Genomic DNA, 25,782 nt, shown 5'->3' with positions numbered 1-25,782 from the left:
AACTTCAAACTTCAAACTTCAAACTTCAAACACATAAGGGGGCATCTTCTGGAAATCTTCTGCGCTTGTGTCTGTCGCTTCCTAGACCTTGTTTCAAGTGGTGCGCAAATAACATTTATCATAAATTGTTGCTGTCTAGCCTAGACCACACCCTTCTGGGAGGAGTGTTCGCATCTGCTTCGATTTTTAAGAGAAACTGGTTCGCTGGACGTGAGGTAAACGTGTGTCACCGTAAGACAGTAAGGTGTAGCGATTGCCGGCCTTGATCGCCTCGCTAAACCAGCCTCTTGCTACAACCCAACACCTATCTATTATATTGTACAAGGTTACCAGAAGTAATAAATAAATAAAAGAAAATTGCACACAGCGGAGAGATGCACCCTTGAAAGAGCGCTCACATGGGTGTAATTTGCGATTGTCGGGAAACATGTTATGCCCTGCATATTTGCTACAAGGGTAAATACGTTTCTGGATGTATCGTGGATGCCTCGTGCACTAAATGTGGACGTTGTTGAACTTCACGACTCACGGTGAATTACCGATATTTCACAGGGGCATTGTTGAAGATGCATGATTTGCCTTTTCACAGTGTAATTCGGGTATTTGACAGTGTCCGATGACCGGCCTGGGAAAGTGCCAACAGTTGCATGAGTCGAAATTTCGCTAAAAGAGTAATTTGGTCTGAAGTGAGGAGAGAGATATTAAGTTGGTTTGATGTTCTTGACCAATAAATACTTCGACGCAGTCAGTTTAGAGATTCACTCATAAATGGAAATGTTCTTCTGAGTAGACACAAGAGCAGTGAAGTTTAAAAAAAGACTTGAAAAGCTAACCACATGAAATCAAACGGGACATTTGCTTACTTCAGAGCATTGTATTGTTCAGTGTAGAGAAAAAGGGCACATTTTTTACAGACATATTACCCAGTCTAAAGGTGATCGGAAAAAAAGCTGTAGAAAAGCATTAGGTAGCCAGCACATAAACAGGAGGTACAGAATATCCTTTATTTCCCTTCAATCGCTGCTTTCGCTTGCATAACGCCCGCTATATCCACAATATCCGAAAATAAGTGAAGTTATACTCGTGCTGGTTTGAGCGAAAAGAGCAGGCGAGCAAGTTTCCGGGTTAGGGTATTGGAGTGCATGTCGTCGTTTTGGGATCGCAGTACAGGCCATCGGAGCACTGTGCTTTTGGCGGTGATCCTCCTCTGAGTTGAAGAGCGAAGCAGGAATCATTTTCACCTTGAAGAGACAAACGAAGACATAGTGTTACAAAATATCGAATATGGATGGTTGGTATGTGTTCGTAATCCGCAGTAAACGGAAAGATCTTGATGCGCACCAGCGCCCGCACGCAAAGGGAATGGAAGTTATTTTTGTGTGCTGGCGCACTTCGATGTCTATCCATTATGAGGAGTAATAATGCAAGCGAATGAACAAGGGTCACAGTAGGGTTGGTCATTCGGAAATCATCGATAACGTAAAAGCGGGAAAATTCTCTTCGGTTATACGCCTTACGTTCTAACGTGCAGGTCTTGAGCGTCTGATATGCGGTTGCGTAGACGCAGCTGCATTCCCTTTCATGGCGATCCTCGAAACGAAGTGTTGACGAGCGTAACGCCCATGCGTTATGGCATTCTTTCAGTGCCACAAGGCACTTTTACTCAATTCACCCCAATTCACGCGGTTTTTGAAACATTATTCCGCCTGAATGATTTCCGGTTCCTTAACTGATCGTTGTTGACTTCTGGCTCTTCCACCAGTTTTTCATTTTCTATAATTGTTGTTGTTGGTGGTGCTGCTGCTGTTGGTGCGATATCATGCTTTGCAATTCTTCGCATGAATCAGCCTTGTGGTCTTCGGCATTTCAATGCACAAATAAACAAACAAGTAAACTTCAGGGAGTGGTAAAATCTATCTCCCTACGTGTGCCTATGTCAAAAATACTCGTTTTTTTTTTGCTAGGTCAATAAAAGCCAAGAAAGCGTTCTTGCAGGTGAAAAAGAAGTTGACGATGCAAGATGTTCAGTAGACAGATGAACATGAAAACCAGAACGAGGGTGCAAAATTTATCGCTTGGCTCTTACTTAGGAACGTGCAAGAACCGCTGTGCAAAACAATTCAACAAAGCTTAGCGTAGCTTGCCTGTGGAGTGGGAACATGAGGAATCACGTAAACTTTAGTTTATTTCCGAATAACCTTGGGCCACAATCGCGAAAAAGCTCTCACGCTAAAGTTGTTCGTAAGAGCAGATTCCAGTCAGACGTGGTGTCTGACATATCGTTACTGATGGCGGCCAGTCAACGGCTAGGAGAACTCACGTGCGAAACGTCTTCTAAATTGGGTCCCTATTCTCGTTCTGAAACAACATTTCCATAGTGTGCCGTGTGCTTTTTGCAGCAATGTTTATCTTATAGTTGAAGGCAACTGCACTACTTGAAACTGGTAAATACCATGTATAGTAGGTTTGTATTAGAATTTAACGGTATTTCCGTCCCGCTTATAGATAAAAAGTATTCGCAAGTAGTTGTTAAACGATCAGTGAAGGTGCAAATGCGTGCAAGACTTGTCCGTGGTTATGTGAGTGGTAATATTCGCGAAAAACATAATAATGCATTCAATTTGGTCAAAATTTATTAGTACCTCTGATGTTCCTGTCCTACTGCTCACAGATATTAATTCATCAGTAACAATTCAGAAACGTGCAAGTTATGATAGAGTCACGTCTGGTTACTAGGTTGTACTGCCGCAATTTTGAATGTAAGCAGCAACTGATCCACAAGAGGATCAGTACACGTAAGTCGGTAAAAAGCTGCGCATTATCCCTACCACCTGACCTGGGTGGCACAATGGCTACGTGCGCATGACTATTGCGCTCTAACCAAAAGGTCGTAGGTTTCATTCTCTGTCGTGGAGGCTGCCATTCAATTATGCCGAATGTAAGCGCTCGAGTGGACCAAACATAGTGTGGGTGGCAGAGTCCCCAAGTGGTTTGAATATATCCCGAGACGTCGACTGCGACGTCTCTCATAAGTACTGTCTTATGCTAGGAAGATAGCCATCCTCATCCAGCCGGTCAACCAATAAACTTACGACTTACCGAGGAGTTTGATGCAGGCTGGACAACACTGACAGAAGGTCGCATTTGGTTTCACGATTCCGTCACAGGTAGCTTCGTCCACTTGTTTGCATTGCTGTTGTTCGCAGTATCCTGGCGGGCACACGATGCTGTCAGCTTGACCAACAAACAGTAAGAACAGCGCTGCTGTAAAGAGCAGGGCAACGACTTTCGACGATGTTGTCTTCATTGTTTTCTGCTGAGAGAGAGAATGAAAGTTTATTTCATGAAAACGAGAAATACTAGTGCCAAAATGGGTAGATGCTCTGTCAATTGCTATAAGGTATAAATTTTCATAAGTATATAGGGGAAGCTATATACTACATTTAAGCTTCAAGGACAAATAGTTTACTTGCGTAATTAAAAATTTAGGTGTCCACTTCTCACGTTGTGCCACCCTCCTGGCCAACACATACTAGAAAACAGAAGCTGGCGCGCTCCTGCGATCGCATCACACGACAAGGCTGTCACAACCTTTAGGAATCATGATTAGCTTAATGACTACCGCACTAGGCATCATTTGCGTTAGCCTGCAAAAATGCTTTCTCCGCACAATTGGTGATGTGATTGTGTCAGTTAGTTTGCTTGTGAAAGCTCACTATAGTAGTAAGCTTACGTGGAAACTATACAATGACACAACCTGCTGTCATTTATTTTACTACATATCTTATCGACAGCACTAACATTCCACTCATTCGTTAATTATGTGCACAGCTGTGCATGAATTGTAGGTAAATCCAGGAAACATGAAATAAACGCGTTCTATTCACTACCAATGCCCGGAATCGACTCTTCACCGATGTTTATCGTAGAAGCAATCTTGATGCATGTCTCCCGTTGAGGTTTATTTCACAGAAACTGACATGATTCACAACAGGACAGCACGCATATAACGACTGGACCTACGGGTGTAGTCATCTGTACTGTACCCCTACAGAGTTCCCGGCCACCGGCTTGGTTCTCTGCGGAATAAGGCAACAAAGCAGCAAAAGTTTACTAAATGTCCTCACTGGAACAAACATGCGATGCCCATCGCATCATTCCTTTAATAAACCGAACAGATTCATTTGACTCTCGCAATTTTATATCGAATAGCTTTCTTTCCTTCGGCTCTTTTGCACGTTTTCGTACACGTTTGGTCGCGGAACGCAAACTAGCTCTTTGAAACACGCTTGCTGTAGCGCGGGACCAATGTGATGTCTTAAGGTATAGATGGTGTTGTCGGCGGTACCTATTTGTCACGTTTCTCTGTAGCCTAGGCTGACAGTTCCACGCTGCGTTCGCCATAATCTGCATCGCGTCTTTTATCTACATGTGCCAAAGTGCACTTTTTTCGATGGATAATACGCATTTTAGTGCACATATTAGCAAAATATTTGTGACTGCTTTCGCTGTTTCTTTTCAACTCAGCGACCGCAGCGTCAGCGCCGACGTAGCTTAGTTCAAAAATGAAATAGCGATCATTTTCTCGGACGTCATTTGAGTCTTCAATTACGTATACTTGAGCATTCAACAGCATTCTTCAGCAGCTTCAGAAGCATTACCGCGGATTGAATTAGCATAACGTGTTACAATCCTGAGCTTTGGGACTACCTCTAATTAAATTTAAAATGTCCAAACTTTGCTAATACAGTCGCAGTGCACGAACTGTTGCAACTTGAAGGATATAAATGTCGCACATTCTAACAAAATAAGGCTTAGGGAACATTGTGTCGTTACTCGAAAGCTACCAAAGGTAGCACGGTTATACAACTTACATATGGCAATCCGCAGTACAAGAAGTACAAACTCAAATGCACCCTGTCGACGTGGATGTACGGTCTGGTTGGTCCACTGAAAAAGTAGCCGTAGAATTTTTCATTATAATTGATACACAAAAATTTCACTGGCCACCAAATCTTTCCCTTTCATTACTCCCTAATGAATCTAGTGATTCAGTTTATATAGCCCGACAGATTTTATGTGCATTCCGTTGTGTCTGAAAATGAAAACGCCATTGTTGGTGGACAGACAGGCGCGGCACAGCAAAGCAGTGGTCGCGAAAATTAATTGCACTGGTACACATTACAAAACACTTTCTTCCATTACGTCCTTGTCTCACTGCGCCCTGTTTCAATTAGATAATTTTTTTTTCTTGAAGATCTTCTTGTTTGGTTGTCAAAAGCAAAGCGTATTAATTGTATCCTCGCGCATTTCAGTTACTCTGAAAGTATCTAACAGAATATATGGGGCCGATCCCACAGCCAGAGTATTATCGAGTATGCAATGAAATCTAACACAGCATCTCAAAGAGCTACTTCTCAAGATAATAGAGTGCCGGAAATTGGCATGAGCACGGATGCATCAGACGTTTGAAAGAGCAACTTTGGCAGGAGAGAAATATGCGTGCTACCTGAACCCTTTCTGCAGCAGTGAAAAACAGGGGTGCGACTCAACCATCAGAGTGCATTTCTGTATACAGCATTGTAGACGGAATCCACCTACGCTGAATGTATCTAACCGAAAGCTCGACGTCTGCTGTAGAGGATTTAAGAGTAGTGGTTTCGCCTCTGTTAAAAGTGCGGCCAAGCTATATGAGTAATTCTTCTTGAGCGCTCGGTGGAGTGACACAAGTTAGATCGGTTCCAAGACTGAAGCGAAAGAATCTAATCCAACGACATGTCGCTACGGGAAATGTACTGTCAGTACCTATACAAATATGTGTTGGTATCATTATTCCCAGCAGTGGCACTCCTCGAACCCCCGTGCCTTTCTCTAAACAATATAAAGCGAATGCAGACGACTGACTGCCAATGGTAGACCAAATTTTGCTATCTCATAGCTGTACTCAGCAAACGGAGTTTTCTCTCTGTCTCTTTTACAAATACTGATCTCAATTGTATATTTCAATATAGAAAACTGCTGTCAACGGTGGTTACACATTTACCATTTCAGAAATTCGTCTGGAAGAGTCAATAATGGTTCAAATAGAAATATTTTTTTTCGTCTAGAAAGTGCAAGCATGTTAATTCTATCTTTTTTTTAGTCATAAGGATCCCCCTATACCTTGCGAATTCCATGTGTTACTAACAACGCGCCCACAACGCCGTAAATTCTTTAGCAGGTTGCTTCTTACGACACGCCTTTATACTACAAAAATTTATTTTGTTATATTTAGGAGTTCGCATATAAATTCTTAGAGAAGCATCTAACTCCCCTCCTAAGCACATCTCCCAAATTAGGCAGCTATCTTCTAATTTGCTACTGCTCCCTAAGATTTGCTAAAACTTCTCATTCGGCCGTTGTCTCTGATGGCCACTGCCAGGCTACGTCTTCAAAGGCCCGATAGTGCTAAAATGGTAAGTTGTTCAGTGCATTACACAGCTGCAAAGCACAATCTACGAAACTCATGCAATTCATTACACAGCGCGAATAATCACAAATACTTCTAACATTGCCCAACCGTCACATTCGACCTTTATAACTAAGTATTTAAACTGCACTCCACTAAAGGTTCGCTCAATGAAGTTTTTTCGAAACATGGAGCGACCGCTACGTTGGAATGAATATTTTGGTGTGGATTTTCTTCTCCATGTGCAGTCTATATAATTGCTTTGCTTTAACAACTTGGAACTTAAAAAAAATTTACAAGATCTACCGACGCAAATGGGGTGCGAAGTGAACAAGCGACGTCGAGCTGCAAGAAGAGCGCATGATCCCCTGAGATCAGTGGACGACTTCCTTTATGAAGAAATGACCAAAAGTTGACGAAAACGTTCAACCGTACATATCTGAGACACATTCGCAGCTTACGCTTCATAGATAGGGCGTCGTGACTATAGCAACTCTGCAGGACATGCCTGAAATGTATCACTGACCTGTTGAAGGCTTGAACTTCCCTTCCGCCGGCGAGTGGCCTAGCTCAGAGCCATCATGCAGGAGGAAAATGTAGGTTAGGCCAGCGGGTTGCCGGCGAGGTATTGCACGCGGAACTGTAAACGCAGCTGCGTGTAATCTGGAACATCTACATGAGGTGTTCAGTTAAACTACACACTAGAGCGAAATGTTCAGTTTAGCTGACGTGACTAAGCAGGGTACAAAAGTGTCAAACGCTTTTCCGTCCCTCAGAACAAAGTCGCCGTAAGCAGAAAACGACGTAAAGTGTTCATAAAAAATATTCACTGCCACCGGAAGAAAAAGCCGGCAATTTCCATGGCATGACGTGAGCCGTTTTTGTTTTGCGTTAATCGTCACCAATCAATCATACGAAACAGTCATGTACTTTAGAAATCAGCTTGAACTAAAGAACAGTTTAGAGAATTTTGTGTAAACTTCCCGGACCCTAACTTCACGCAGCTCTCTCGACGCTAGCTGTGGGAGCCTGGCGCCCTCTTCCCTTTTGACTTTGACCTAAACTGGTAGCGGCTCCCTGCAGAGTAGGAGCTCAGATATCGCTGGCACTGCTTAGGCTACGTAGGCGCGCGTTCAACTGCGGATTGAATACACGACGCATTAAGCTGCGTTCCTCTGCAACGAAGCTATTGATTCACATTAGATGAACATTACTTGATTGGTTGAAATAGGACTGAGCGTTGTTAGTTAGGTTAATTATTTTCAAATGATTCTTATGCAAATACCGTTGTGGTATTTATTAACTTCGCAACAATGTGCATGGGATCTTTGTACAAATGACAGCATTTCAGATATACAGATTTTTGTCAGTGTTATATTTTGATAATCTCGGCATTTTACCCGCACAGCAGCTATCAGCGGTACACTCTCGCGAGCTCCCACAAAAGTTATGTTCACAAGTGCCTTCTCACTTCTGTGGAAGTGCAGAAGTTTTTACATTCTGTAGGACAGCAGGCATACGCCGCATGTGTCGTAGAACGAAAACCACAATTCTGATACTGTGGGTTTCGTTTAAATATAAGCTTTATTCTTGGTAACCACTTTCAATTATGGATTCACCGGGTATTTTCGCATTTCCTTTTCGCTTATTGTTCAGCACTGTTTTGAGGCGGACGACAAATTGTGCATTAAAACGTTGTGTCATGTCGCTAGCAGATTTTATTAAATTTTCGGAATGGCTGCGCTGGGTCTATTCACTATTTCCCCAGCATTTATTTTCCATTTCTCATTTTCTATCTACGACTCCAATTCATGCCACCATGTCAGTCATCTATATTTATTTCATTCTAGAAATAGTGCTCTTCCTTTATTCACGCAAACAAAAATCAAATATAAATTTACTGCATGAACAGACATTCCGGGAATGACTTGCTGAATCTGTAGGGTCCGAATGGGTGTGAATGTCACATCAACACGTCTCCATTTACTTCCTAATCTGTTCGAGGACCTTGTGCATTCTCCAGGGCAGGTTCTCAATCCAGAAATCCTTGACGAATGCAGGCATCAGCTTCCCCGTGACGGACGCGACCGTCTTGATGACGTCACCCGCACCTTCCAGTTTCACATCCATCGTTTCGATCCATTTTGGAGATACGCGGACTGGCCGAAGGGACACCTTGTTGTCGACTTCATCCACCTCGAAATTGACGCACACCTTGACGTGTTTCGCTGTCGTGGCCACGACTCCGGACTTGCCACCGCAGTACTTCCAAGGCACCGAGATCTGCAGTGGGGCCCGGGCCACCATGCTTGCGCTAACGAGAGGCTTGCCATTCTTGCAGTACACACGTACGGTGCCGTATCTTTCCAAGTGGGAGAGGCCGGCTAGGGTCATCTCACCAGTGGTGACGCCGGGCAGTACTTCGTTGCTTTTTGACGAGTTGTTTGAGCCTCTAGGGAATATGTATTCATTTGGCATCTGAGCCAGGAATCGCTCGGCCAGGACTTCCCAATCCTCATCCGGGATGTGGCACTTTTCTGCGTAAATAGGCGAAGATGAGAATGTAGCAAAAGAATGCGTTCAGTTGGCAGCAAGATAATGTTTATTAATGCAAACTGCGGGTCTGGTGCGAGCGCGAGGATTATAGTAAATTTTAGGCGCAGGAAATGTGCGCACAATAAATGTTTCTGACCTATAGGAACGGAATTATTCAGATTTTTCTCGTGATCGGTTTACTGAGGCACCATATCTTTTAGTACTATTCGCATAACAAATATATACTTGTTTATTATTGCAGTGAAAAAAATAATTGTTCCTCTGTAGTGTCTAGATGAAGAATTATTTTCGCACTTGCAAGAGACCCTGCAGCACGTGATCCAGGATTGCCCACTGTGTGACACATCCAGAAACCCCACCTCACAAGCTCCGCAAAACGACTCCAAAAGAAGGACGCTCCATAGAAGCACAATAAAGCACCCCAACTCCACGTACTTCTATACCCCCACTGAAGCGTGGGAAGCCAAACTTTCCTCTGATGATCTGGACGACCAACGCAGTCTCATCGCCTGGTCCAAGGTCGTAGCCCAAGCCAGATGGTCCCCGGAATAAGGAAACCTCTCACGTAGGTTGAACTCTGCCCTTACTCGGATTGCCGTTTCAGAAAATGAAACTTCATGTTTATATATATATATATATATATATATCTCTCTCTTTCTCTCGCATCTATGGTGCGCTCAGATGGGGACTCGGGCTGTATAACTTGATGTCGGGCGGTTTGCTCTTACTCAAGTTGCAACAGGACCCTCACCAACGTAGAGTTGTGTTGTTGTGATTTGACAGTCAAGCCGTGCGGGAGTGTGCTAAGTAGTCCCTCTAGAAGCGCTAGGATTCATCATGATCTCTTCTTGAATAAATGCTTTCTATAACTATTTTCGGCAGTGAGCTGACAGTATTCTGGTTGAAATGGTGTACCAAATAGAAGTATTGCACCAGGTAACAGCGCACAGTCGAATGAGGTTGAACATGGAGTGACTGTGCCTCGCTAGGGCAGTCAAGCGTTGTTTCAGAAGCTGAAACAATTTAACAATATGGAGGAAGTCGTGTGGCCTAGGTGTAAAAAATATTTTTTTTGGCTTCACAGAGGCGAATAGAATAATTACAATGGCTTTTTACATTCGCTTGTTATGTGCACTTTATTTGTAAAGTTCTTCGAAGAAGTGCAGCCGATTTCAAAGATATTGCACGCCTCTCCTAAGTAATTGAAACACACTTTTCATGTAAGAAAAAGCAACACAGGTTTATGACGTGACGTGAGACATAATTTATTTTATGAGACATTACAAGCCTGAAGCTTCGTAGTTAGGAATTGCGTTGACTTTTCCGTTGCCACTTACGTTTTTAATGTGTGATGCCAAGGCTGTAATATAAAACTCTTGTTGCTTGCTGCTTGAGCGCCACAACAATGTTTAATTTAACCATGCAGCAAAAGAACCAAACGTGTTGCCTGCCTACCTCGTAGATGAATTAGCTATGTTGCTTGTGTTGGAGTGGCAGATACGTTTTCGCTAAGGGAACCACCCCCCCCCCCCTCACGCCTTACATCAACGCACATTTCGCGATTGCGCAAAGCCCATGTTATCAAAATCTCATCGCAAGCTATTCTTAAATTTGCCGCATCGCACCAAATAAAAAAATGGCGTGAATGTGATATCTATGAGAAAGATTCCAGATTGGGGAAGAACATTAGTTCAGTTCAATGTTTTGTCGTTGAGAGCCTGCACTCTACAAGTGGGTCACCGGTGTGACGACATATTGCGTGGCTGCTTTTTAGATGCCAGAAAAAGAACAGCGCCCCGCATATAATATCGCGTTGTCGCAACTATTGCTTATGCAGCGAAATGCTTTATCTTCTTTTTTATGAAGCGATTTTTATTTATGAAACATTTGTCGTAGATGTAACAATTCAAGTGCCGATAATCAGTAGGTCAAAAAAGGAATGTGGACTTACTCAGGACACTGCTAATAACGTAGGATGAATGTTACTTCATTGTGACGCGGCTCTTTGATTCCGATAAAGCTTGGCGCTTTAAAACTGCGACATGATGTTCACACATTCACGTTAATATATATATATATATATATATATGTTATGTCACAATTAAAAAATTGAGCCGCGCGGTTTTCGTTCTCAGGTTTTGTATATAAAATGAACCGTGCAGGTTATGTAAATATCAGTTCCAAATGAAATCTTTTAATTATCATGCCTGGTAAGTATAAAGAGAAATTAATGTTACGGAAAATAGATGAACCACGTTTTTGTCTCGTACAGTAAGGCTGAAATTTGAGCAAGCACCCGGCTTTAATATGCAATGGCCACTAATCAGAATCGTTCAGAATCGTAGTATGCAGGCACGCACACCGACACACAGCCATAAAAACAAATCAAAATGCAGGAGGATTACGTACCAGGTACTGCAGACACCAGCACGAACATAAGGGAAAGCATAAGTGCGACTCCTTGGAAGGCCGTCATTTTTCTGCTTTCTATACGTACAGAAAAAAATCACAGGAATAGCGTTTAACAGGTTTGAGGAGACGAATACAATAGTCAGGAGCATGCAGTGATTGTTGGTAGCTCGCTTGTTAGGGCACAAATACCGTCCGACCTCGGCCGGCAATCGAGTATCATTCCTATATTCAAAATGGTATAGGTTCAAAATGTTCCATTTCTACCCCACGGAACAGTAAAAACAGCACATGAGCTGCCCAGAGCATAATTCTCAATGATATGATGCGCTAGCGATGGAGCGTGGCAGTATTGTACAACGTTGCAAATGTTCAGACAAGATGATCAGAGATCACGTGATCAGTGATTCTCGTTACTGATCAGAAAGATCACACAATAATTTTCTTTCCTGGACGCTTCACTCCTGTTTCATGAAGCCAGGGTTTTGTTGATAATTTGAAAACGTGAGATAATGAAACTGAGATTTGTATAGGTACTCTGTTAAGAATGGAAAGAAGCACTTTGTGCCAGCCTATCTCGATAACGGTGCACGCAGACTACGCTGTTGCTTAATGGATAAACAATAGCTCAACTTTACCCCAGCAAGCAGAAACAGCAATTGACATAAATGAAATTTACAAAAACATCTTCACATTTATTTGTGGTTATCCATCATATAGTCGTTGAAAATGCATAAATTTTGTAACAGAAATAACTTGTACACTGGCTACTTGTTATTTAAATCAGGTCATTAAGCAATTGATTTGCTGAACTACTTAAAAGCTTCTTCTAGCAAATAAAAGAAAACACTGCTGTGGGCGTTCCGTAAGATATTTCAGCGCTTGAAAAAAGGTAATAAGCTCTCAAATCTGACATATAAATATTGTACGTCGGACAATGAACCAATAATAAAGCCGCCTTTTTTGCGTATTGTGGGCGGGTACACACAAGCAAGTTTGAGGCACCACAGTTACTTTAACAAATGTTTACACACTTAGAGCAAAGCTTCAGCTATGCTCACTGACCTTATTATTTTGTTTTATTTATTTATACATATGGCTTCTCAGTAATGGCTATTGCAGGAGTGGATGTGGTTATACATGAACAATAAGATAAAAAAATAATAATAAAATAAGAAATGAATCAAGCAAAAATGCAAAAGTACCGCAAAATAGATTCCTTAATAACGTGGTAGCTGGCCGTCAATAGTAAACACGCACTTAAGTGGCGGCAGACAAGGAGCACCTCCATTTTAAAGTGTCCCAGAGCTCAATTGTCCGGCGACGGCTGCCAAATTGAAATATATTATTCTAAGTAAGTAATGGTGTATTGTTTAGTTCAAGGTGACACCGAGTTGATTCCTTAATAAACCTTAAGAATGTCTCTGACAGGCGATAGAAAATATTGATCATGTACTAAATGTTTTCAAAGACTGTTTACACCAAAGGTGGAAAGAGCGAAACTTAGATTCCGCGAGACTGGAGCTGTGGATGGAAAAAATGTGGTCTTGGCGGCTGATTATCAAGCGTGTTGCCTTCCTTTGAACATATTCTAGCAGAATAATTTCTTTTTGCTTAATAAGGCGACCAAACAACACGCGCATAATCCGACACTGGCAGTAGTAAGGATTTCTTACAGTTTAGCGTGTCAAGGTAATCCTTTCGGTGTTCCCTATAAGTAGCTCAGTTTATTCAGAGCTTTATTACAGACATAATGAAGGCGCTTTGACCACGACAGAGTATGGGCTTCAATAACACCTAAATACTCGCATTAGTTAGCGCACGCTACTGCTATCACAACTAGTGGATAATTTAGTATCTTATGTCTTCCACGTGCTACTAAGGTCGCAAATCCTGTAGCCGAAATTATAGACCCGCCGTGTCGTCAGAACTTTTGTCATGGTTCGTGTGAAAATATACTGACTGATTGAAGATCAAAAGGAGAAACACTAAGGTCTTGTTTAGCAACTCGAATGGAATTGTAAACCGCAAGCTTGATAGAAAAGGCTCAAGACATGGAAGCTAAGCATGTACCGAATCGTCTTGAGATGCAGCAATATTCAGCTCATGTACTCAAGAAGCGCCGACATCGGGCCTAACATTAATTTGTACGGGCGAGGGTTGAAGTTCGTAAACTTTTTTGCTCACAAAATAAATCGACGTTGACGAAGGGAAAGCTCGAAGACGTATATTTCAGTTCTTTGTGTGTATGTCTTACCTCGATTTTGAGAATTCGAAAGCAGGTTACCTAGAATTCTCGGCATGACGTTGGCTGGCATTTATAAAAAAATCAAGCTTCCATCGAGGATATTCGCACTCAGCGAAAAATTCAAGCGAAGATGTTCCCAAACTCCAATATAAAGATAAATCAGGCGCGGTTATGTCCTCAGACTTCATATGAATAGACAGCGGTGATGTGGCTCATAGAAGCGTAGCGATAAACCCATACATACGCTCACACCACGAAGAGTGTTGCTAACGTGAAATTGAAATGTTAGTGAGAAAAGTAATACGTACCAGTGAAACTTAAGTGGTAGCGCGGTGCTTTGGACAAACGTTGCCACGCTCTGTATCCTCGCGAGGTGAAGCGTCGATGTCCTTTGCGGCGGAGAGACTGGCACGGGTATTTATATACCTTTCAATGTAGGCAAGATACTTAAGTGCCCAACATCACCTGCACCACCGCAAGGCCATCGCAGTCTTAAGCTGGATAAATAGAAGTCTAATGGTAAGTTGTAATTGCTTGCCAGAAGACGAGGTGCGCCATTAAGCATGATCCACGGCGTCTGCCGGAACAAGGAAGTCATAAAGGCGTGCCAAAATCACAAAATGTTCTGTGGTTTTGTATCCGTTTCGAGCATTGGCAAGGACACCGTTGAAATGTCAACAAAACATAAATACCGTGGGGTCATGGACACGAAGGCAAAGCGAACCAGGTGGCCAGTGTGCTGCTGCCGCGGATGGCCTTGTACGCTCAAATGGACACTGGTAGACGCGGCGTAACCGCCGCATGAAGCACTCCGAGAATAAACGATTGCATAACGGGTTTTAGAGCCATTTACCGTTATGAAGAGGTTGCTGGCTCGACGAAGCAAAAGGGGTACTAATTGTGCAACTGCATATGCTTCCAAGCGCGAAGTCAAGAAAGTTCCCATCTATGCGCCCAGTAGTTCGGCAACACCACTGTAGCCCGCCGGCTAGAATCGAGAACACAAATTAATAATGATTTCGTAATCTTGTACGGTGCCATAGAATTTCAATACAGGTTACTATCTTTCAGCGTGTCCAATATAAATGCTCAACATACGCGCAATGTGCTATCGCCAGAGATTTGGTGAGCATCCACACCCGATCTGAATGACTCCACGTGGTCGGTTGCCCACACATTAAATGCGACCGGGAAATTGCGTAACGCTGGTTGCAATAAGCCCTTCGCATTGAAAAACTGTCTACGGACCGCTGGTGGTCACTTTGCAGTCTAGGTGCCGCAGCGTTTCTGTCGGCTTCAAAGGACAATGAACACTGAATAAGGGACTATGCATATCCATAGCGCGTGCTAGATTGTTTGCGAACTCAATATTTTGTGAAGCAGGGCCCGTATTGACAAAAAGCTCTTGCGCTGCAATTGTACGTTATAAAAAACTTTTGGCAGATCCTGATGAAGACAAACTATTAGCGAATGCAACCGACCAATTGCAAATAGCCTTTATGCACAAAAATATCTGTAAATTCTGCCGAAGTCACTAAATGCTAACGAACCTCATGCGAAGCCTACAGCTGTCGTTAACTCTATCTTATGCAATGTTTAGTCTCACACAGCGTTTATGTTTATGCGCACAGAAGTCTCAACTTCATTGTCAAGCACGGCGGTACATCACGGTACGATGTGGTCAAGCGGGCGTGACCTGAAAATTTATGACCAATGGCAGGCGGATAATGATAGCAAAAGGCATAAAAAGCACTAAAGTCGCTACATTACCAGGCACGTAGCGACTAAAGTACTGCGGGCGAACTAATTTTATCGTACGGTTACGCGCATAGCCAGTAACACCGCAACATTTAGAGTATTTTACTACCTATTGAATGTCACTACTACCACATTTGACTTTGTTATTACCGCGTCCAAAGTTTTGCTGTCACGCCACCTTAAAGATCAGTACACGAACTGCGTTGTCGAACATTTCTTGCCCTCATGCAGTGACGGAAATAATCAAGCCCTCATGATGAGGCCACTAGCTCATTCGCACCTTCACCGTCGACATAGATTTAATAAACAAACTTCATCCACCACAATGGCTTTGGATAGGACCAATGAATCCTGCAACAATGTCCATTTAGAAGCCGTCCGCGTTAGCAAATTTACTATCACGAGGCTGTAATGATTACCTTCAAGGTAATTTATGTCGTTGCCTGACGAAGGCTTCTGCCAGCCATTTCTAATTGAAGGTGTCCGGTGTCGACTGCCTGTATTTTTTTCCTGCATATTTTCTGTTTTCGTCGCCTGTTTCAAATCTCCACCACTGCGTTTCCTTTCTCTTGGCGCAACAGTTTGGCTGCTTGAATTGACCACCACTTTTCTGCTTTACGCTTTACATGGCTATCAGTATTTACGTAAGGTTTGCATATAGCCGAAGCGAGGAAAGTTTCCGAGTGATCCTTAAAGGTCATAAATAAACGTGAGTTCCGCAATACTGTATGACCCTACATTGCTTGAATGTTAATTACATTGCCATCGATAGTCATCATGGCATAGGTTCTGCCGTAATTTATTTTTATAAGGCATAAAAACTGCTGCGGCAGACAAATACAATGTTGTGTTGATCGCGAATAATTTCTGCTTAATAAGATAGCGGAGCCCGCTAGGAGAACATGCTGCTGTCCCACGAATTGAGTCGACAGCCGGAGTAATCGCTGAAACCCGCTGATATTTTTTGCCGTAGTTATCCTTAGAGGGATTCAAGATATCGTATTTATTTATTTATTTATTTATTTATTTATTTATTTATTTATTTATTTATTTATTTATGGCATTACCATATTTTAGAACTACACTAACTTCCAAGTCAGCCCTTTTACGTCTAACCTCTTTCGCATACGCAGTCGTCCAAGTTTTCAACTCTCTTGAGCATTTAGGTATGTTTCTGGCTGTGGTATTTGCAAGTAGACGTGTGCTAGTCAATATGTTGCAGAACAGACAACTTGCTCCTCGCTGCTTTCACCCCATGTAGACACTTTGGGTCACTGACTATGTGCCACTGCTCATGTGCCCAATAAGACAACTTCAGCACTGCGTATAGGATACTAGTGTGTGCCCCTTATTAGCCAACTTCCTAATTGATGCGTCAAGGAGACACAAGTGGTGTATATAAATATATATATATATATGTATATATAGCCTCAAATATGAAAGGTTGCCGTCACTTTACTAAAAGCTGAAGAGGACGAAGGCGCATTCCTGCGTACTCACGAGACTTTCATTCAATTGGACATTTTCATTCGAATCCGTCGTTACTTCCGATGACTCGTTCTCTTTTGTTCTCTTTTTCGGCTGGCTAGACATTGCCGCTGGGTCTTCGTCGTTAATGTCACGCTAGAACGACAGTGGCAAGCCTGTCAAGACCATTAAGACATACGCACGTGTCACTGCAGGAATTTTGTTTATTTTATCACTATTTTTGATGAGGGCAGCTGCATGGGCTTGGATACATAGTGCCTTCTACTTTTTTGTGTCGTAAGCAGAATGCGAGGGAAGCGGAACGGCACAGCGGAACGACACAGCGCTAACTTTCCAACAAAAGATTTATTTCCCGTTCTCGCTGGCGTACTTACACTGCTAAAAAAGTCTTAAGAAACGCGTACATTGCTCGGAAAATATGAGCGAAACCGGGAAAACCACACGCAGACAATTTTGCCCACGCTGATTATTTATAAAGCTGTCAATTGAGTGGCAACAGAGATTATCGAGCTCTTTTATTGATAAAAAAATTGATTGCTTACTGGCGAACGCGTTTGAATTTTCATGCCTTCACGCTGGGCAGTCGTCGGATTCTTCGACCCATGAACCATCTAAGGCTTTTGCCTTAATAAACGATATAACCTCATCCGCAACAGACATATCCGCTTCGAGCGCGGCAGCTGCATAGAGAGCTATTGCAAGGATGTTCTAGCCAGGATAGAGATAGTAGGTTTTGAAAACAGCCCCCCTCCCCCCCCCCAAAAAAAAACGACGAAACACAGAATAAGAACACAGCCATGAAGTGATAACTTGCACCAATAATAACTGGAAGAAACAACCAACACGTCATGCAAGAAGCATCGTCACTTGATAACACAGATGCAGAGTCCCGCGCATTCACTACTGACGCACCGTTAATGTAACTGGTCTCTCTTTTTTTAGTTAGAACTAAGGATCGCACAATACCAGACGCGTTACCTTTTTCGTTTAGTGCATTCGCTTTGGCAATTAGGTGAGCGGTGATAACGTGCTATTACTTGCACTTTGCAAAGTCTGGAGCACAACCGCACCTGCGCTAGTGAACGGCCATGTTGCTGCATTATTAGCGCGAAAGCATTATATGTTCCATGAGGCAGAAAAGCCGGCGCGATCTAGCGATGGTTGGAAAAATGCGGCCGACGGCGCGAAGAGTTAGGAAAGAACGACACGTCATGAAATGCTCGCATTTTCATTAAAAATCTCATGGAAGTTCCTTTAAGCAAATTAAATTATCGCTTTGAAAATAAAATTTGGTACAGTTAGGTCTGGGTGGCAATCTAACCCAGTCCACGGGGGCGGTAGACGAGCAGGCTACCCCGAGGTCATAGCGGCTCCGCGGTTCTCGCTGACTGAAGGGGTGCATATAGTGCGTACGTCATTGCACACCATCGCGTAGCAGGCATCTGGCAGTGACGTTAGAATGTATTAAGATCCGTACAAAGTAGAGCAAGGTGGATTAAGGTGGAATAAGGTTGGTACAAATTAGAGCAAAGCAGATAAAGGTGGGTTAAGGTACAGTTGTGAAGGACGGGCGACAATGTATGACGTCATTTGTCATGGACGCATACAATTAATTAGAGTAGTCGTAATGCTTTCGCATTCAAAATACTTAAGTGACGGTCAATTGTTCTTCTTGTGTGTGTGTGTCGATTGTTGGCATGGTCGCGGAGCCACTAGTGGAGACAAAGAGCCGTGTATCCATTATAGACATTTTAACAGGCGAGCATGACTTTATAGGAGATCATGACGGTGCGCTTTATGATGTAATTTGCGGGCCCTTTGCTAAACGGGGTGCGTAATGTCGGCAAACATGGTTGTCGCGGTATGTCAAAGTCATGTTGAGGAAGTGGAGATGGCAATTTATGAAATGTTCAGTGCTGAGGTTGAAATCTGAGAGTACTTCGGTAAAGATTTCTAGGATCGCTGTTCTCAAATTAACCGGTTTATCATCACGTCGTTTCAGCACACTGAAAGAGTCATGCAAGTACAAAAACTCTTCTGCTTCCAGAAGCCCTGCAGTTAAAATTTAGGCGCTCATCCTGGCTTGGTAAATGCAAGTCGCTTAAGCCTGGTGCCTAGCGTGATCCATTACATGCCCCTCTTTCTTGTGCGACAAAATTTTGTCGAAGGTGAGTAGCGTGGAGAGCACATACAACATGTCGAGTAAACTTGTAACACTGATGCCAGAGCAGCTCTGGAAGAGGTAAGGTTCCTGTGGTAACTATATATTACCTAACGACAATGTAGCATTGATTGTGTGCAAAGACAAGTTGAAGTATTTTATGCTGATTGAAAATCCAGCAACACCTTCTTTGTCGTAGTCTTGGAAGAATTTTGATACCTCCCGCGATTTGCGAATCGGGAACGTAGCGATATTGCTCACGCAAAGCGTTCTCTTGAGAAACATACTGAGCGATAACTGCAATGTGCCAGTGTAGGAAACGAGTGCTTTAAGAGCAGGCTACATTGAGAGATCTATCGCTGAAAACCACTTCAATGTAAAGGCGAGTGTCTAACTATATGGACTTTTCAAATAACCCAAATACAGCTATTTGCACATTACCATTGCTTCTTTTTATAACAGGAAGAGTTTTACGTCTGCTGCGGCGTAAGAATTGTGGGATCCTCTCCTGCGTTCTCTTTTCGTACCCTTTCGCGGGCAACACAACGAATACCCCTTCTTTGTCTAATACTGGAAGACGAAGGCTCGCTTCACGGGTGTAATTCATGACAGCAGCTGTCTTTCTAGCGCTATTTGTTGGGATTTTCGCTAGCATTTGAATGCCGTGAATGATGCATTTTTCCTGGTCATCATCCACATCCTCTGAAGGGGTGTTCTTGACAACGAATAACTATTCGGGCTTCTCTGTTCTTTGCATTGCTCAGCATCTCGGACCAGTGTCCAAGGTGTCACTTCGCCTTGTTAATAAGGTAAACCTTTTGGGCAAAGGGTCCGATCTTGTATTTTTTCTGTCACGGTATGAATAGGCATACGCTCGTCTCGCTCAACGTAGCTCTTAACGTTTCCTCCCATGTTGGCGGCTGATATGGTGCCATCAAGAAGAGATGCCTACGCCATTTAAACATGAACATGAACGAGATAGAAGATACCATTCTGTTTAGCATTAAAGAAATTAGCAGCCAGTTGCCTTTTTGTGTTGTTATACGCGCTGGCTGAAGGCCGATGCGTAGTGTTTACATGAAACACACGCAGACAAGCGGATACCTGGATTTATCGATAAATCCAACTTCACCCAAGGTGTCCGTCATGTTTACACAGCTTGAGCACAGGGAAACCGTATATTCTAAAGAAGCAGACCGCGCCTTCGAGAGCGAGACCATCAGACGCAATCTCGCGGGTGGTGCCTACCCCGATTGCATTGTCGTTTCCGCATTGTGATAACTGCCTCGGCCGCGGTACTCTTCAATAACGCGTAGTTCAATTACTTCAGCTAGTACTCTTCAAGAACTGGCCGCTGTTCCTCACGTTCTTGGTATCACATAGACCCCAGAATGTGGTATGCCTCAGTGTGGTGTGCAGTTATTGCATGTGCAGTAAGGTAAAGTGAAAGATTATTTCGGGAAAGTCAAGGACAGGCAGTCACGTGAGAATTTCTCTGGCACATCGGGGAAAGGGTCAAACTGTAAGAAATAACCAACGAAAATCGGAAGATTGTGAACGAGCACCGCGTTACCGTGAGCCCTTACGGAAGAGGTTGACACCACAGGTGAAGAGATTGGCCAGGACAGCTCACCTCTCCTTGCAAGAGAAGTACGCTTGAATCAGCACCTTCTGTCGAGTCACGACAAATTCAAAACTATGAAAAAAACTTGTAACAGTAGCGAGGAAAATCACACTACAATTTACCCTCTACGTACTGTGTCGAACTGCGTACAAAATATCGCCTTTTCTGTTTTAATGCGAATATGTCGCGTCAGGCAGAAACTTTGGCGTCATCAAGCCACGGCACCGAAGGTGGCCGATGGCGCAGATAGTTAACAACAAGTCAAAATTCTCGGATTGAAGTCACATATCTCAGGAAAGTTCCTGTAAGCAAAGTAAATTAATGCCTTTGAAAAGAAAATTTCGCAAATTTTGTCTGGATGGGAATGGAGCCCGGGCCGCCCGGGTGGGCGACGAGCACGCTTCCCCGACGACACGGTGGCTACACGGTTCTGCCTGACTGAAGGTATGCCACTTGCCAAGTTCTTCTTCAACTCTAGTGACTATATTTGCTATTTGTTTAGCGTTCAAATTTGGTCTGGCCATTATGCTTTCCTTGCTCTCTTTCCCAGCTACATATCCCATGTTCAAAATGATGCATTTATGGTCACTCCCTATGCTGCTAAACCCTTCCTCATCGATGACCATTTCTCTCAACTTATCATGAATTCCTTCTGTCATCAGACAGTAATCAATGGTCGATTGCCGGTTTCCCACTTCCCACGTGATCTGTCCTTCACACTTAGGCCCTGTATTCACGATCACGAGGTTATGTTGCTCGCAAAGGTCTAGCATTGAATTCCCGTTATTGTCGGTATAGCCATCTAAATCCTGTATGTGGGCATTCATGTCACCTAATAGGACAATCTCAGCACCATTCCCGAAACCCTTAATATCAGCGCTTATGCATTCCACTAACTCTTTATTCTTCTCTGTGCAATTTTTTCCGGTCCACAAATACGTAACTCCCAGCCAAGTTTCTTTCCCACTCATTGTACCTGATAACCAAAGATGCTCTTGACATTGTGAATTTACTCTTTTCCATTTGGCTCCCTGATGGATGAGCATTCCGACTCCCCCTCCCTTTCTTTCCGACTTAGTTCTGTTGCACCCTTCCCATGCATAATTCTCAATAACTGGCGGCTCTTCTGAGTCTCTAAGGTGCGTTTCAGTAACCGCATACACCCCTATTTGTTCTCTATGTAACTGCTCCTCAATCTCTGCCTATGCCCAATCTCTGCGATGCGGAAAAAGCGAGCGCCATCTGGTTGTGTTGCAAGGAATCGGGCGAGCTGCTCCGACGCCTCTAAGATTAGCGCGCCGACGCGCGCAAATCGCGGACGTCATGGCTGGTCTATGATTGGTATAAACGCTGGAAAAGGGGTTTATCGGAGTTTCCGCGTAACCGCATTATGTTTTCTTGTATATTCAAATTACAATCCGACGCTATTATGTCTGTAGGTCGCGTGTAAGATGTACTTTACAATTTTCCTGACGTATTTTGTTTGAGAAAGTCAATTAATTCAGTCACTTTCTTGCGCAACACGGATGTTCTGTGCGGTTTGTTATAGGCGGTTGGGTTTGCATGGTAGCACTGGGTTTGGCCGAAACGACGGTCGACACGGGACGCCGATGCCTGATTTTCTGTGACATGGGGTCCATAAGGCTATCGCGTTAAAACTTGAAAGCCGAGCATGTTGGCCGACTGCGAAAATATACTGGAAATGTGTTCTTTGTGGTTGGACATTTAACACTGCATACTCTACTTCTAGTAGAAAGTGTATAGTATAAGCTTTGTTGTAAAAGAAATATATTAGTGCAGCTTCTCGATCAGGCCTTAATGAGCTTGATGAGACACTGAAGAAAAACAAACGCAAACCCAACTGTGAAACTAAATAAACACACGTACTTACAAGAAAGAGAGCTTATTAGAAGAGACTAAATTTGTATACCCAAGACTATAAAATTCGTGGGTTCGAATCCCGGCAACGGCGGTCGTATTTCGATGGGACGAAATGCAAAAACACGCGTGTACTAAAATTTAGCTGCACGTTAAAGAACCTCGTGTGGTCCAAATTTCCACAATCCCCCTCTGCAGTCTGCCTCATAATCACGAAGTGGTTTTGGCCCGTAATACCCCATAATTTATTTTTTTTACTCTAAAATTACAGCATTCAAACCAAGTCACAGCAGTCACCGCCTGTTTGAAAGACGGAGAAAGGGTGCGTATGCTGCTTTGTCAGGCCTGCCAGTTCTGTTTAGTTTGCGAAGAAAAAATATTGGGCCAGAAACTTCCCGCTAGGGAACTGCCTCATATTTCGTAGCATCCTTTGGAATTATTACTTATGAAGCTTATACTCTATCGTCAAAACGAATATGCCGTATTTTCTAAGGTAAGCAACACCAAAGAATACCATGCACGCTATGACGATCTCTCCATTAGTCATTTTTAGCACCATTCTTGTGTTCTATAAATGAAACAAAAATTGTAGTGCTTTTTCTCGCATAACTTGCCCGCTGACACGTTCGCCAGCTTTCCAACGAGTCTAGTTGAGAAGCTACTCTCCATTATTGCAGATGCAGCTCCCTCACTGTTTGCGTTTTTCGTGGACGCTTAGCCCGCGCAAGCTCATGCCTGCGTTATTTCGTGTTCCCAAAGCTACTGCTGCGAACATGCTTCCTCGCACTACACAAATATGCTGCGGTGAAGTCATTGCAGACGCACATATACGCATTCATTTGTCCCAACTTAACACAGAACCCTGCATCCCATTACTAAAAATACGAGCGCGAAATACTGGCGTAGATGCAGCTGAACATAACAGGGCACAGTATTAAGATCTACCTCACCGTGTTTATCGCGCCCTTAGTACGAATAATATTAAGCATCTACTCTGCATTTTAGTTCGTGGAATTCTGGCAGACCATGCGATGACCTAAAGCTCTGTTAAGTTCACAGCACTCCGCAACAATTGTCGTAAAGGCCACAATAAAAGTAAATCATACGAAGTCACGAATGGCGCACTAGCGCTGAACACGATTGAAAACATGCGCTGCCCCATTTCAAAGACGTGTGAAAAGTTGTGAGAAAACACCACCTTAAGCATTATATTACTTACGTAACGTAAGTCGTGGCGAAGAACACGTACAATACCTCCGCCTATGACGCCCGTCAAGTAAAGGTGCATGTGCGATGTGATGACGCTGCTGTACAGCGCCGCTTCGCAAATCGCATTGACGAGGCGCTACGCCACTTGAATATTTCGATCGTCAGCACCACTGAATTCTTCAGTTATACGGGTTTCACACCACCAGTGTTCACGAGACCAAAAGCCAACATGCCACACCACTACTACTGCATTTTTCGCCAACAAATACTGAACCTACTGCGGAGACATGCGACCAGCGGTCGGCGTGGGCCAGAGATTCAACAATTAATTCAACGCGCCTCATGGCGTCACGGCATCACTTGGCGCCATGATCGCGCCTTCTCAAAAGTCCCTAAACGATCCTCTCTGCTGCAACCATCTTGGCAACATCTTGTCCCCTTAATAAAAATTGTGCTTTCATATCGACTTCAGCCCTCCAGTTTATAGTACTCTGCAGTACTAGCACACTTATGAACAACGAATCAATTCTCAAAGAGCATGTGCAGTCCAGCCATAAACATGGGCATGAATCCGCATTGTGGCCCTGCATTGAAGGTGAATAACAGGTTGCATAATGGCGAATGTGCTTCAGTAGGCTCTCCTGCAATATGATTTTGTAATGCACAAGAAATTGTCAATGAAGCTTACCACGAGCACAGATGCACTTGCAAATTATATCACAATTTAATATAATGAGTACAGTATAAAGCTATGTGCCCTTTTCACTCTTAGTACACTTTACTGTATAATGCTTATTTTCACCAATGTATCGCGGCGTAGCAAACTACAAAAGAAACGTTGCATAATTGGGCTTTTAAATATTACTTTTCTCGCAATACACCAGTGTTTCGGGGTGAAGCATACTGCCACTGGACATAAAAAATTTTTAATTATGCGCTCGCGCAACCGCCGCTTCTCAGGTCGCCTAAGTGGACATACTACGCTGGGTGATAGCGGCCCCCTCCCACTTTTAGTATGCTTCACCGCGTAACTAAAATGTACTGCGGCGAAGAAGCAGTACATTTATCAGTCGTAAAGGGTATTATGTGTAATTCAAAAATTCAGACACACAGAAATATGTTTATATGTTTGCGTTTGTACTCCTTGCGTAATAAGACTGCCAGAACTTCCACAATAGAAAGTAATTTACAACACACAACTGTGAAGAACACAGTCGTATGCCTCGTTTTCAACTCGGTCGTCATGCAAATGACATACAGCACGGAAAAACGTGGACATGCTGTGTGTTAGCATCGGAAACTTCATACTTGACAAGGAGCACACCACAATCCTGCGACAGCCGCTAATGAGACCAAAACGGGAGCACATGTTTGCAAACGCGCGAATGGAGCCCCTATGCCACTCTGCTCCACCACCACCTTCACTGCACGGCTGCACCACTCGTTACAAGCACAGCACACCAACCACACATACAGCACTGAACAGTGGGCGGTCGACGCAGTCGCATTTACATGACTTGTAGCTAGCATCACATCCCTCGATGTCTGTTAAGCAAAGGCAAACACGGCGACGCCACATCGCGGTTCGCTGAACTGCGCTGCCGATTCGCTAGGCCACTTCGACATTTCGATTGTCACTACCGCCGGGTTCTCAAGGAAGCACGGGTCACACAACTTAGATTCTGTACTGCCAGAGCTCACGGCTTTCCGCCAAGTAACACAGAACCTACAACCAACACACAAGCAACGCAAGCACAATCACACGAGCAATATTGAACAACGCGCGCTCCAGAAAACGATGAAGCCGAGAACGAACACCCCACGGCGTCGCTCGGCGCCACCGTTGCGCCTTTCTCAAAAATCCCTAAGCGATCCTGTCCTTAGGCACCTAGGATCAGGTCACGTAAAGGATTTTTGTACGACATTTCGACGCACGCTCCAAGTGTAGGTATTGGCGGCGAGGAGTTACGGAGTCGCCATCTATCGGAAGCGCCTCGCTGGCG

The 25,782-nt window shown here is 43.6% G+C and overlaps 1 protein-coding gene and 1 long non-coding RNA gene across 4 annotated transcripts; both read right to left on the bottom strand.

Moving 5' to 3' along the window:
* Positions 1-981: 981 nt before the first annotated feature.
* LOC135906799 (uncharacterized) lies at positions 982-7,447 on the bottom strand. 3 transcript variants are annotated; one of them, XR_010565838.1, is made up of 5 exons: positions 6,975-7,447; positions 4,875-4,950; positions 4,024-4,079; positions 3,100-3,316; positions 982-1,241 (listed from the first exon to the last, which is right to left on the bottom strand). It is a non-coding gene; the product is annotated as an uncharacterized lncRNA (long non-coding RNA). The 3 variants fall into 3 exon arrangements; XR_010565837.1 differs by having other exon boundaries at positions 3,100-3,313; XR_010565839.1 differs by lacking the exon at positions 4,024-4,079.
* An 823-nt stretch (positions 7,448-8,270) lies between these two features.
* On the bottom strand, positions 8,271-14,099 carry LOC135906798 (uncharacterized). The gene is made up of 3 exons (XM_065438395.1): positions 13,970-14,099; positions 11,414-11,491; positions 8,271-8,985 (listed from the first exon to the last, which is right to left on the bottom strand). Exons 2-3 carry the CDS (start codon positions 11,478-11,480, stop codon positions 8,432-8,434), a joined length of 621 nt encoding a protein of 206 aa, XP_065294467.1. The 5' UTR covers positions 11,481-11,491; positions 13,970-14,099; the 3' UTR covers positions 8,271-8,431.
* Positions 14,100-25,782: the final 11,683 nt, after the last annotated feature.

This window comes from Dermacentor albipictus, chromosome 7, assembly GCF_038994185.2.
Source record: "Dermacentor albipictus isolate Rhodes 1998 colony chromosome 7, USDA_Dalb.pri_finalv2, whole genome shotgun sequence".
NCBI lineage: Eukaryota > Metazoa > Arthropoda > Arachnida > Ixodida > Ixodidae > Dermacentor > Dermacentor albipictus.
This window is presented reverse-complemented; position numbering and strand designations above follow the sequence as displayed.

Excerpts from the sequence above, each read along its gene's own strand:
- LOC135906798 (XM_065438395.1), bottom strand. The coding sequence starts at position 11,480 with ATGACGGCCTTCCAAGGAGTCGCACTTATGCTTTCCCTTATGTTCGTG. Across the intron at positions 8,986-11,413 it reads GCTGGTGTCTGCAGTACCTG|AAAAGTGCCACATCCCGGAT; the intron begins GTACGTAATCCT and ends CTATTTACGCAG.